The sequence below is a fragment of the Aptenodytes forsteri genome, unplaced genomic scaffold (assembly GCF_000699145.1).
Source record: "Aptenodytes forsteri isolate BGI_AS27 unplaced genomic scaffold, ASM69914v1 Scaffold69, whole genome shotgun sequence".
NCBI lineage: Eukaryota > Metazoa > Chordata > Aves > Sphenisciformes > Spheniscidae > Aptenodytes > Aptenodytes forsteri.
In genome coordinates this window covers 1,735,282-1,749,641 of record NW_008795885.1, presented here as the reverse complement: position 1 = coordinate 1,749,641, position 14,360 = coordinate 1,735,282, and the positions used below count along the sequence as shown (strand labels likewise).

The 14,360-nt window shown below is 38.3% G+C and overlaps 1 protein-coding gene across 1 annotated transcript in view; it reads right to left on the bottom strand.

The window, feature by feature from the left end:
- The window catches only part of GRAMD3 (GRAM domain containing 3), a 44,823-nt gene that overhangs the window by 4,345 nt on the left and 26,118 nt on the right, over nt 1-14,360 (bottom strand). Inside the window, exons 2-12 of the mRNA XM_009284163.1 lie at nt 14,216-14,338; nt 12,023-12,110; nt 11,651-11,717; nt 10,576-10,679; nt 6,451-6,546; nt 5,387-5,458; nt 5,189-5,269; nt 4,377-4,488; nt 2,537-2,659; nt 2,256-2,343; nt 1,710-1,811 (exon numbers count right to left, since the gene is read on the bottom strand). Of these exons, the coding sequence (XP_009282438.1) occupies nt 1,710-1,811; nt 2,256-2,343; nt 2,537-2,659; nt 4,377-4,488; nt 5,189-5,269; nt 5,387-5,458; nt 6,451-6,546; nt 10,576-10,679; nt 11,651-11,717; nt 12,023-12,110; nt 14,216-14,338 (1,056 nt within the window). The remainder of the gene's footprint in view (nt 1-1,709; nt 1,812-2,255; nt 2,344-2,536; nt 2,660-4,376; nt 4,489-5,188; nt 5,270-5,386; nt 5,459-6,450; nt 6,547-10,575; nt 10,680-11,650; nt 11,718-12,022; nt 12,111-14,215; nt 14,339-14,360) is intronic.

Genomic DNA, 14,360 nt, shown 5'->3' with positions numbered 1-14,360 from the left:
AAACAAAGGCCCAAGTCACTTTTGCACTCTTGACTACATTCTTTATGTGGTCTCATTCTCCAGAAGTTTGGATGGAAAACTTTACAGCCATTTTCACTGGAAATAAGTTGAAAAGTTGCATAAGTTCCATGTCCTGCGACTTGCAGGAAATCAAAAAGCCCAACCCCTTGACACTGTAGAAGTGTACATTAGATCATCCTGTATCTTGTACTGTTTGGGATCAGAGCAACAGAAAACAGGACTTTCTTGTATAAGAGTGCTTCAGAAGAGGGACATGGCGTCCTGCTAATCAAAATGTGCCAAAAGTGGGAAAATGGCTTTTGACATTGCCTACTGTTGGAGGTAGGTTTATCCCTCTCCTTGCATTATTGGTAAAATATAAATGCAAGTCTGTTTAAGATAAAGAACTATTTCCTCCCTATTCCTTTTTTATCAAGAACCTAGCTCTGTCTTCTGGCACACACATGCAAGTCCTAGTGCCTTCCACCAAAGACAGCTGAGAGCAGCTGGATCAGTACGACCACAAGTGCGTTGTCAGAGTGACCTGTTCGTCATGGATGGGTCATCAAAGAAAGCTGACTTAAGAAGCACCCTTACTCAAGAACTTGCTACAGGCTTGAAACACTTTGCAGAGTGTTCCACTCAGCCTGCATACAGCTCTGGCTTGAATTTTATTCTCCCCCTCTGTTTTTCAGGTGGTGCTTCTCAAGCTGTTAGCATTCCCACTCACGCTGCATGTAGCTGCAGGTTTTGCAGTAAGATTTATAAATGACTTTTAAGCCATATTTTTCAGAGCAGCCCAGAAAAAAAATCAGTTATAAGAAGGAGAGAAGAGTTAATGCAAAATTTAATCTTGAATAAACTGATTAGTATTCTCAGCAGTATCCAGTTAACTGTCTTCTGTCCTAAGAGAGGAACAGGAAGCTGATACAACTTACAGTGGCATAGTGCTGTGGTGTATGCCCCTGCACTGCCTCTTCATCTGACATTTGCGTATTTCCTATCCATGCAACATGGAGATTAAAAAAAAAAAAAAGTAATGCAGCAGCAGATGACATCCATGACTCTAGCTACAGGATGGCACTATTGTCCCCTTCCCTATTTCCTCTTCAAATACATAAAGAACCTCCTCTTGGTGTGTTTGGATTTTTTTTGGTTTGGTTTGGTTTTGTGGTGTGGGGGTTTTTTTGGTGGGTTTTTTTGTTGGTTTTTTTTTTTTGTTTGGGTTTTTTTTTAATTTATTTTATTGTAGCAAGACAGGGTATCAGTTTATAAAGCGGATATAGGCAGGCCAAAGCTTTAGAAAACATTCTAAAAGTGAGTCAGATGTATTAGCCCAAAGATTATGAAGAACCTTCTTGTCATCTTAGGCTAATCAAATGACATTAAGACCGAAGACAGAAGTTATACCTTTTCCACAGAATCATTGCTCTGAAAAGGAACTGCTCACTTCAGCAGTTTACACTTAAGTTACTCACAGCTACCTGAAACATTCTCAAGGCAGTATTAGACCATGATATATCACATTTGTACTAGAAGTCTTAAACAGAAATCTGTGAGATGAGGCAGGTACAGATACAAGAACTACAGGACACTAAAGTATCACAAGGGCACTGCAGTTTCACAGTGGTTTCTGAAGAAAATAGATGAGCATGACAGATACTGGAAAAAGATTTTAAAACCCCAGAATTTTACAGAGTGTATCTTACTCCTTAATATGTGAATCAAAGGATGTGATGGAAATAAGACGTTCCTCCAGGACACTGATTTTATATCTCATATAGAAGGTAGAAAATATTAATACACAAACACTGTAAAAGAGAAAAATAAGGTACATCAGTTAATGGAAACTTTAGAGGTACCTAACAAATTTAATGTTAAAAGCCATTTAAATTGTTACTTGTACATGTTGAATAATAAAGGTATCATTCTTAGAAACACCTCAGGGATACCCATCAGTAGCATTCAGACAGTTCTGAAAATCTCAGCCTTGAGTATGGCTTTGCTAAGTGACATGTAAAATGAACTTCAAGTAGCTAAATGCTTTTAACATTTCCTGAACCACAAGACCCTTTGCTTTTAAAAGTAAAAGGCCTATTAAGTAAGCCTGCCCCACCACTTCTACTTCTGAAAAGTATAAAGGCCACAATTCCCCATAATTTCCTTTTTTCAAGTGAAGCTTAGATTATATTAATCTACGTAAATGTAAGAAAATCCTAGTATTTTGACAATCTTGGAATTAATTGCTAACTTACAGAACTGCGTAAAATATAAGTACATGGTTCAGAGATAAAAGCTTCTGGGACTTCACTTTGTGGAAGAACCTGAAGGCTTCAGAATTGCCTGCGAGAAAAAGAATCAAGTGTTACTTTAATCAAAGCAGACCACGGCACACAAATGGTATTTTGAAGCATGCAACAGATAATAGAAACAGAGGGATAAACAAGAAAGAGATCTTCCAAATTATGTGAACTGACATAACTATGCAAACTTATCTCAACTAACTCCAGCTGAAGATCTGCCCTTGACTCCATACCATTTCGAGGACTGTTTTGGGCTTTTCCGTCAGGTCCACGTTTACTGTGTGCATCTGAACGGACAGACTTTGCCTCAGTCTTGGAAACTTTCAAGTGAGTCTGTGTCTCAACAACATGATAATCTGTGAAAAGCAAGATTTTTAATAAAGCTGAAATATGAAGTCAAAGGAAGCTGTCAGTAGCTTACGTTAGTCAAGGAGTAGAGGAGGATTTTAAAAGGTGCATTTCTGGACTTGGATAGAAAGCAGCAGTTGGTTTAGTAGCCTTAAAACATTTTGCATAGTAATTCCACATGATCACAAAATATAAAGAAGCACCTGGACTGGAAGAGGATGATGTGTGCTGCATTTATATTTCCAGATCCTTTGAAAGATGACAATCTGTGCAAACTTTGAAGGTTATCACTGAATTTCCAGTCAGAAGATTATACAGACACAGAAGTCATCTCTCAAAAGGACTGCATATGCTAGAGTAATGATTCCAAATGACTTTAATAGCAACATCAAATGGAGATATTGCATTGTCACTTCATAAAGGAGATTATAGCTCCCTTTCCTGACTGTTTTTTAAATGCAGACAATGTCTTGAAATAGATGGGACAGAAAAATCCAGTCACACTCAGTTCTGTTCATGCTTCACTTGCACACCCTGGACCGCCTCTAGTGATGCACAAGAAACAGAATCATGAATGACAGGTGTGTTTCCCCCACTCCTCAATTGCTTTTTCTAGGGTGATTCTTTAATTGGATATTGGTTTTTTAGTTGTGGAAAAGGAAAACGGAAAGGTTTGAAGTAGTTATTAGCTGTAAGGAAGTAAGACAGCAAGTTAAATCATTATTCAGAAGCATTCATGTGGCAAGTGATGACACCACAATTTAGTTACTGCTTCACAAACACCACCAAACAATTAAAAATACACACACAGTAAATACCAAAGACCAATGAAAGCAAATAGCCCCAAATCATACCACTGAACAAAAGACACACAGGAAAAAAGAAGACTTAATTAAAACTAACGTGACAGAAAACTGCTATTAAGAAAATAGTATTTCATTTAAAAGTAATGGTAAGAGCTTCTTATTAGACAAATTCTTTTATAGTCAAGATGGAACCTGGAGTAATAATAGCATAACAACACATTAATATGTTAATATATATTAATTGTACAGCAGAATAATACCCTAGGTTTTGCTAATAACATTCAGCATGTGTTACATAAAACAAGTTCTGCTGTACTTGTTAACTTATATGCAGTGAGTTTCTACACACCATTCCTGCTATTAGGTGAAGTGAGTTTCTACACACCATTCCTGCTAATTAGGTGAAGAACTTGAGGCATATGAGACTACAAACAGTAGTGTTAAGAAAGAACAACTTTGGGCAGTATCTTCAAGTGTCTTAATAACTGCAAAGAATAAAATGAAGGTTTAAAAAAACAAAACCACAAAAACACATGTCAAAAATAACTTTTTTGATGACCATTGGAATAGCGGTTTTTGTTTGATTGTTTCTTTTTTTTTTTAAAGGAGGAACATCTCCTACATTGCATCTCTGCTAGCATAACTGATGGGGATGTGGGGAGCAGATAGTACATGGACAAGCAGCTGGAGGCAGTAGTGACAAATCAGATCCACTGCTGACCAAGGCATTGCCTATGTCTGGATTGCAAAGGGATACAATAATGGAAATGCAGCTATTGTGGCCTTGAGGAAGACCTTAAAAACCATGTAATTCTCCAGAACTGTGGAGAATGTAGATTCCACATCTGAAGGGGATTACAGAAGCAAAACTGAGAGCTAAGCCATTCTCATTTTCTTGGGGCCCCACGATCCCACTCACCTTGGAAGCATTCCAGCTCTGGGGTCTGTGACCCTGTGCTGCTGGACTCCTCCATCTCTTGTCTCCGCTGCTGCACTATTCCATCCAGATCAGAATAGTCTTCATTGAAATCCTGATGGGGAGAGAGAGTCACAAGAAAGCTCAGCACTGTTCTAAATCTAAACGACCTTATTTCCTCTGACCTCCCTCTAGAAACTGAACCAACAATTACAGATTTAAAACTGTTTAACCAGGAACAATCTCTGATATCAAAATGTTGAGATCAAGTTAGCAAAATAAGCCCCACATGATGACCAGAATTCAAGCCTCATCCCCTGCCTTCATTTAAGCAGAGATTAAGTCTGTGTGCAAAAGAAAGAGACTGTTAAGTTAGACAAACTGGGAAGTCCAGGACAGGCATTACTAGAATTAGACTGGTCATCACACGTGGCTACACAGCTATTTCAGATGTCTGAACTGCCTCACAGAGGAAGGATTGCAACTAGAAACACTTCAAAAACTGTTTATGGCAGAGGAAGAAGCAACTTTAAGTCAGTACAGAGCGCTGTGAAACCTGACTGCTAAAGAGAGATACGTAGAGCATACAGACCTTGGAATATATCCAAAGCATATGCATGTATATATACTGCATGTGATCAGATCAAATTACGCCTATGCCAATCATTCCTACTGCTTTGTAATGTTAAACATCTCATGGAAGTTTTAGAAACAGATGTCATGACTTCCTTCAGTTTCCTTTCTTCAGGCATTGTAAGTAGTACTTGCAACGAAAGGTGCAATGCAACAAAAGAACAAACATCTAAGCCATTTACCAAGGGCAGAGTTGTAGGACGATCAGATGTGAAGCTGTTTTCTGCAGAAGAGGGATTTGGACTGTTGCCCATGGTTGTATCCTGAAAAAAGAAGCAGTGTTAACAAGGAACACACTCAGAAACCTAGCATTTAAAAGCAGGAAAGCAGTAATAATGAACACAAAGCTACGTACCATCTTCACTCCCGTTAGTACTTACCTCAAGATGCCTACAGATAGATTTTAATATCTTGTAGGTGGTATCTCTGGAGAGTAAGGAGACAAACATGTACTGAAAAACAAAAGTTCCAAAACTGTTTGAGAAAAGGCATACAGTACAAGCTTCCTTTTATCTAAATAAAACTGATAGGTGGTTTTGCTGATCAAGTAACTATTTTCAAGAACTTTCACATCGCAGGAAAAATCTCCACTCCTTCTAAGCCTATGACCTGCGGTTAATCACAAGGAACACAGAACAGGGACATAAAAGTTACCATGTTCTGCTGCAGGAACCAGAACGTAGTCCAGACCTGGCCTTTTTTTTAAAAAGACTTTGCATACTGTGTTTTACATACCCCTTTAAAAAAACCCAACGAACCACAACTCATTTTTTGTACGGTCTCCTGCATCCACAAAATATTTGTGCAATGAAAATGGGCTGGTTCTAAAGCTGCTCGTAGGATAATCCCATTTTCTACTGATTGATGCAATTACTACTCCTGAGTATCACTGTAAGCAACTGTATTTTGTGCATCTAAGGTATTGCTGGTCAGGTAAGAGACCCAAGTAAATGAAAGAATGCTGTCAGAGCTGCCAACAAAGCAGGTAACCCTCTGTGCATGCACTTCCTGACCCAGCTGTTTCAGTTCCCCCAGTGCTACTACACAGCAGTCTTGGAGAATGGGGAATGATAGATTATAGAGAGCCGGTGGCAACCAGAGATTCCGTTTCTTATTTTCTCACCAAGTTCTAATAGCTTTGTTTACTGCAGATCCAAACAAAAAAAAAAAAAAAGACAGGGATAAAAACGGTCCTTGCCTGTCACAAGAGAGGAGGCAGAAGAAGCTAGAATCATCCCCTAAGAAACCAGATCCTCCAGGGTCGTAAGTATAACTGCCCACATGTGACCAATTCCTATAGCTGTTTAAATGGCCACTTGGCACTTTCAAGAATCACTCATATTACTGCCAATAAATAGCGAGGGAAAAAAAAGTAAAAAAAAAAAAAAAAAAAGACAAAGAAAGCAAGCAGAGTGCAATAGCTTTGCCCTCTACCAGTACTTACCCTATCTGTGACTGTTGCTATGATCAGAGCATTTGGCACAAGAAGGGCAGTTTTAGTTTTCTTCAAAAGTGTCACTGAGAGCACAGGTATACTAATCTGAAACAAGATCAATGTAGTGTTAGAGTCTCAATACGCGCATACGAATCTGCATGCTCTTTCACAAGGAGCCAGCCTACCAACTGTGATAAGCCAGACCTTCACCACTCTTCAATTAAAGATTTCTCCACTACGTCCCTGATTACTAATATTTCATATGGAACAGGTATGGTTTCAGATTATTACTATTTCTTAACTATTTTTACTTCTATATTTATCAGATGCCAATCCAGGCTTTTGTTTGGGTCTTCCTTTCCTGATCCCTTCTGACCCTTACAAGACTACAGGCTTAGTTCACTGCAGATCTGCAGGACAAACCAGTCTTAAAGCTAGGCTTCTTCGTTTAGAAACAAAACATTTCCAAACACATCAGACAAGAGAGGCTTGTTGAAGAATGAACATAAAAGTCTTCTCACCACTTACAGATCCTTTAGCCTGCAACAAGCAGCTGAGTAAACAGCTTGTCCTTCAGTAATGTTGAAAGGTCCAATACCCACACACCCACTGACTGACTTAAACTGATTCCTGTGTCTGCCATCCAGACTGTCTACGTTTACAGTGAAAAGTTCTCAATTTTCCTTCCTGCTTCGTGTTTACATCCAACCCCATTAGCTTAATGCCTACTAAGTTTCAGAGTATTTCACTTCAGATATTCTGTATGGGCTCTTTTTGTAAACCCCATATTACAAAGGACCAAATACGTGGTTTGACTTTCAGTTGAAAAGCCTAGAGCTTAGCGAGTTAGGCAAATATAATAATCCTGGATACACATGATTAGGATACAGCTCCTGTTAAAAATTCCTTTGGCACACACTGTCACAACTACCTGAGAAATTTGGAAGCAAGATTAAAAGTGTACCAAGATTGTTCAATGAGTGATCACAGCACTGAATTAAAAAACACGTCAGTGCAGAAGGAGAATGAAGTTACTCTGTGCACAGTTTCATAAAACCTTGTTAACTTTTGTTCAGAACAGCAACGCAAAGTCATGAAATGCAAAATTGTTTCAGGTAACAAAAAATGTATTTGTGTACATTAGCCTGGGAGCAAGATTGCCAGCCACTGTTTAAGCATGGCTAGTCAAGTATCTGCTTGTCATCTAAGGGCTAGAAACTCTCTCTTTAGTCGGTACTTAAGTTTCATTGAAAAAAAGTGTGCTAGCAGGAAAAAACCAAAGCAACCCAACCCAACCCAAAGCATACAATTTTAATTATTCTTAGTTCCAGGCCTGCATCTAAAATCTGGTCATCATTTGTTCTACTGTTTTTTTTTAACATGCCAGCTCTATTTGTCCTGCTTCAGAAGCCATATCTTTTGAAAAGGGGTAATCAAACAGGCCCTTGACTATACCTTTTCTTCTTAAACTGGATGTTGTATTGTTCAACAAAGTTTTTGCAACACTTTTCAAAACAGCTTTTTTGGGGAGTGGGGAGAAGGGACCAGCTACGATGTGTTTGATGGGAAAAACCCAGAATCCTCAGGTAGTCAGAACAGTCTGCATCACTTTAAAAAAAAAAAAACCAACCAACCAAAACCAAACAAACAACAAAGCAAAACAAAACCAAACTAGAAGATTTTTCAGCAGAAATCCTGCTAATAGTAATGATAAAAAAAGCAGCTTAGAAGTTTTCTAATTGGTTCAGTTCACCTCGAAGAACCTTAAATCAGAGATGTTAATGGCATTCTACTGCATGCTATTTTGATGGATAACATTACTGTAATCAAGACTAAAGTGTACTTAAGTGGGATTAAGTACTTGGTTACTGCACTGTTACCCCAGCATTACATTAAAATGGTAAAATCACTGCAAAGTACTTTATTTCTATCTGGAGTAATACTTATTTCAGGAAACAAGGTTTACCTGCAGGCAACTTGGAAAGCAGCTAAAATGCGTAAAGATAATGCTTAGCTCCAGGAAAGACTCAAGGCCAATATATATAGCCAAAACAGAACTACCTGGAAAGACAATGATGTCTTTCAAAGCCTATTCAATCCTGCAGAAGCAATCTTTTGTTTTCGAATATGCACAGTGTTTACACTGCAGATTCAAATCTCCTGACTTGCATAGCTATTCCCTCCACCAAAGCTTTTAATAAAAAAAATTCTGCAGGTAGAAGAATTCATGTTGAAAAATTTATTAGAACATGTAGACCTGCTATTTCTCACAATAAAACACTTTATCACTAAGCTTAAATTGTTTTACAAGTTCTAAACAATAGAGATTTTGTGTCTTGGAAACTTTGTCAGTGTATCTGACTGCTAAGAAGGTTCCTCCTCCTGTCAAGCTTGATTTCATCCTCCCCCTCCCATTACATTATTTCTCATTATATCCCTGATTTTACTGCTTTTTTGTTGATGGTATTCCTAAAAGCTTGTGCATGCTGTATGTGACTGAACAAAGCTTTGAGTGTGTTACAGGGGTAGGGGAAGACAGCTGGAAGTAAATGATCAGGCCTATCCCCTTCATTCTTCATTTTCCTTGCAATGTTTTCTGAAAACAATGACCCAGAATTGAATAATTTGAACTATCACTATAGCCACATTTACAAATACTGTCCACTCTACCCTATCTTGTAATGTTTTCACCTTTCATCGTATACATAAATATGTATATATTCCTGCATTCAAAACCCTGTTGACAAAGATCATTTCCCAGTACTACATCATTATCATTCTGCATCTTTTTTTCCAGGTCTTTCTAGTCTACTTGGTAGAGTTCTACTAGATTTTTGTATACGTTTAACTTAGCTTGAATTTAGAAAGCTGTCCCACCATTTGAAGTAGTCACATTTGTTCATGATGAACAGGAGATTGCTAGTACAGCAGCTTCAATTTTAATGAAACTAATTGCCAAGATAGCTGTTACTAATTATGAATGACAGTATCCAACCATTTGTTAATTTTGATCTCCTTGGTTGTGCCACATGGCTTTCACCGACATACATACCATCCGCATTAATGTACTGCCTATAACTAACAGAACCCATTAATTAGGAATCAACAATTACTCAGTTTCTTGGGCCAGGCAGTAAAACACAATGACCCCTAAGGTCACTATGAACAATGTGTTGTTAATAATTGTAAGCATTCTTTAAACCTATTCCACCTTCTTAAAAGCCATTTCAAAGATGGATGGTGTTCCATCAAAATGGTTAACAGCAGAGAAATGAGCTACTGTCAACTCCTAAACTGGTTTCAGCACCCAATTCACTGACAAAAGGTCTGGATCTAGCCAGGAACTTTGTTCAAGGATATACTCGAGAAAGAAACCAAAGAAACTCTCACAGCAAATCGAGCTGTTTCCCAATAAAAGCTCAAAAACAAAGCAGAGTTTATATAAACAAAGAAAACCACTCCAAAAGCTCTGAATCAACAGAACCAGAACACAAATCTTTTTGGAAAGGCTTTATTTTTATCTGTATGCATATCATTCACCACAGGGGCCCAAGCCTTAGGTAGGTCATATCTGCACCGAGAAAGAGTAAATGATGATCTTGTAAATTAGGATCTTCCCAACTGTTGGTGTCCCATTTCTGCTCTTCATACTAGGCTCAAACTGTTGGTGTCCCATTTCTGCTCTTCATGGTTTCAAGTAGAAACCTAGCAAACTGGTTTTTCTTTCCCCATTCTCTGTTTATGCAGAACCGAAGAAGTGCTAGAAGAATCCCTCAAAGACCTTTGCCACTCAACTCAGAAGCCAGTTTTAGTTCTTCCTCTTTAATTGTCTTAATATGTTTGATCCTTCCCTCCAGTTCCCCAACTGCAGTCTTGTAGTCCTTGTACTTTTCATCCTTCCTTCCTCCTCCTCTTTTCCATACTTACCCCAAGAGGGCTTGGCAATGCCCTCACGGCTGCATGTCAGATCCTTTCCTTTCACCTATTTTTTTCAGACAGAAAGTCCTTAAGAGAGAGACTCGATCTTTAATAATAACTGCTCCAGTTCTAGAGTGACTTTCGGGCATCGCTTCTGGTGATGAATAAACTGTTAAGGGATAGCATTACTATTCTGTACATAAAGATTTTACTAACCTTAGTGTCTTTACCAAAAACCTTGGAATGGAAGCAAATCCAGTTTTCAGAAAGGAATAACTTTCCTTGGTAGAGAATTTCTTTCTGCAGAGCACAGGTAAAACCTGAAACAAATAGATACTCTATAATCTTTAAGGTAACCGCAACCCAAGCCAATTGTTACCAGTTTGTCTTTTGTTTTGCTCTTTTTTCAAAGCCATAATATGTTTAGGTTTATACCTTTTGGTAAACATTGTCAAACCTTGAAATATTCAATAAATTTAACTAATACTGACAAACTCAGAAGATTTCACAGGCCTAAGTTTAGACTCAAAATATCTGAAGGACAAAGACTGAAATGCATAACAACACACAACTGGCTCCCAGAAGCCAAGAATCCTTTCCAAGAGAGTACCACCTAGCTTCCTATGAACTTTCTGACTAGCTTTCAGGTAACTGTATTATGTAAATGTAAAGAGCTTAATGAAAGGTTTTAGCTTTAAACTTTCAGCTCTATAGCAGTTATCTGGACTAGATGACCAACAGAGGTACAACACACGCAAGGCAATACTGGTTTTACTTCACAGACATTAAGCAAACCATATCTCACTCACAAACTGCTTTCCTTGTATTCCTTTCAAGAAACATTTGTTACACATATCTATATAGAATTCACTTGTTATAACTACCACAAAGAGCAGTAGGATCTTTAAACATTTTAAGTCCTTCTTCCACCAGTGCTTTTACATCTTCAAGCATCATCAACAGCAAATACTCAAGCCAGTCAGTTGACCAGTGCTGTCTCAATTAAATAGTACCTTTAGTAAGGAAGCTTCCACACCAAAAAAATGTTGCACTAGGTTACTCTGCTAAGAAGTGCAAAGCGGGCTACAATTCCCAAAGATGCCCAACATCTGACAATTTAAGTTTTGCAAGACTACAACAAAAACATGCAAATGAAGGCCTTGTAGCTCTAGGCAGCTGGAGTTTAAGGTTTTTAAAATTTAGATAGTCCTTCTTGCACATCACCACAGTTGGTGCGTAACAACATTATCTTATACCCACAGCCAGCAATGACAAGGGAGTTAATACTTACTTTGCTTCAGTGGCTCATCAATGGGAACATCTAGAAACAGCTTATGAAAGTGCGCATTTGCCTTCAGCTAAAAAACAAAAAGCCCCACACCCAGAGACACATAGTTTATTAGATATTCTTACAGTCAAGTGACCCTTTCTAATTCCTGTCCTCCCAATACCTTCTCATTTTACCCACTCGTTTTACAATAAATCCTCATTTTTGCTATGTGGCTATTAAGTCTGTATCCTGCTCTACCCAGACGAACACACTGATGAAAAAGGAATCTATGTCCTTATGCAACCATGAACTATGCTAAACAAGGGGGCTCTCATGGTAGATATGTATTTACTCTCACTATGTATAAACAAACAAGTCCATCCTCTGCCCTACCTGATTTGAGGCACGTTTTTTCCTTTCAATCTTAGAGTCGCTCTTGATATCCATTGTCAGAAGTGGGCTATCTGTGCTGCTCTTTGTCCTGAAGATTTAAAAAGGCATCCCATATGAGGTTGGCCTGAGTTCATTAGTCTTGGTAAGTTATCAACAGGATGTGCTTTTCCATGAAACATATTAATCCTTTAATAACTACTATCTGATTCATCAAGGATTATGCAGCAATAAAGAGGAATATATCTTGTTCTAAAACCATGCCAGCCCTCACTGAAGGTCTTCTTTTAATTTAGAAGGAATATTCTAAATTACTAGTTATAAGGAAGTAAAAAGAAGTTCAAGACATTTTTACAACTTAATGAATTATCACAGCGCTTAGCTCCATGTTCATTTGTCTCTGGGCAACATGTGAAATACTATCACTAAGCATGTTACTTACTAATGCAAGATAAAGTAAGATAAAACTTAGTAGCTGAGAGTGCAAGGTAGTGTACTGAAAGTTATGAACTTGCACTACAAAACATGAGATCATTTGGACAGTGCAACAGAGAAGAAACATAAGTGCTACAAGTCAGAGGATGGCTATGAACTGTGTAGTGTAATGAAATCATTAAGATAGCCAGCAATCCTAGAGATGAAAAGGAATTGTGAGTGCCAGTTGTATAGGAAGCTGTACCTGTACAGCTATAGCGATTCATATTGGAAAAAGAAAACCAACCAAAAACCCAACAACTCTGGAGTAGAACAAGTACAGAAAACAAGAGGAAAGTCTCTGCGGATGGTTGGGAAAATAAGTTTTGTTTGTTTCATACAGGAGAAATTAATTGCATGGACTGTTCAGAAAAACAAAACCAGAGGTGCAATAACAGTGTTTCATAAATCAGGAACAGAACAACATTATCCCCGAGAGCTATTTAGCACAGAACAAAAGCATATCAACAGGCTATAAAAATAAGGTAGCTCTTTTTTTAGAGGCCTTCAGATGCAGACTGAAGAACAGAAGGAAAAACATAACACAGGACTCCTATACTGAATGACCTGAAGAACATGTTGTGCTAAAGACTCAATGGGGAAAGAAAGGTGCTACAAAAGTTTCCATTATTGCACCTTATCCTGCACAATAAGTCTTTACTTTCCTAAACTTGAGAGGTTCAGGATTTCCAATAAAAACTGTAAGGGTGAGAGGAAGAGAACCCCCAAGTGTAGTGGAGATATAGCTGGATTTAGGCAAAAGATTGTACAGCAGGAGTGATTTAGATAGCAGGGGGACTGGCTGCATATCTCAGGTGGTCCCTCACAGAAGAAAACTCTAAAATATATGTGAACATGTATTTGTGTGCCTATGCAAAGTACAGGTCAAACTGAAATGAACAGTGAGCATTACAAAAAACTTATGCTAAGCCCTCAGCAGCACACAGTCAATTACACTGTATGTGAGAGGTAAGACTGGAAGGAGAGTTTGCAACAACAACAACAAAAAGTAATCACATATTTCTTCACACATCTTCTCCTCAAAGATGCTTCAGGAAATTAAGTGATGTTTTTTAAATATCTGCCTTGTGACCAAAACCACAGTGTCAGGTTGACTGCTGACTTCTGCATTGGCTACTCAGTTGACAAAGTGAAAGGGATGCAAAATCTGTATTCAAGCCCTCCAAGTGGGATTTTAGTATTATTTAATTTTCTTTTACAAGAGTTTCAAATGCATTCCAGTTCTCCACCAAAGGAATAATGACTGTTTTTGCAGAGACATTACAATAATCTGATGCAATATACAGCAGAGTCCAAAATTAAAACTTTTGTCATAGCTTTACCATGGACAATCAATATTCCAGCACAAAAGTGTTCTGGGAACAGCCCAGGACTCAAACTGCAGCTCAGTTTGACTGCCTGTCAAATTGAACGTGAAAGGGATGTAACTAGCAGTGGCACCAAACAGTACAATGTATTTTTTCCTAGAACAGGGAAGCTAAGCTAGCCCAAAGTCTAAATTCCCCCTACTGTGACTGCCTGTGGTGGGTAACAGAGCAACCCCTGGAAGGTGGCTCTGATTCCTGTGTACTTGCATAGTGTGCAAGCTAACCCACAACTGGGATATCTGATAAATCTTGTTACTCAGCATAGCTTCTTGAATGGGTTGTAACCATTCTGATTATCTGACTAGAAGAAAACTGACAGCATTTCTGACATTACCTAGCAACATCAACTTTTCTCCGGTCATCAAAATATTCCATTTCACTGGTAGGGGTCTGCAGCAACACAGTAGGTGATTTTCCTGCCTTTCTTTTTTCATCTGTTCCATTTTCTCCATCTGAACTGCAGAGGGAAAATAAATAAA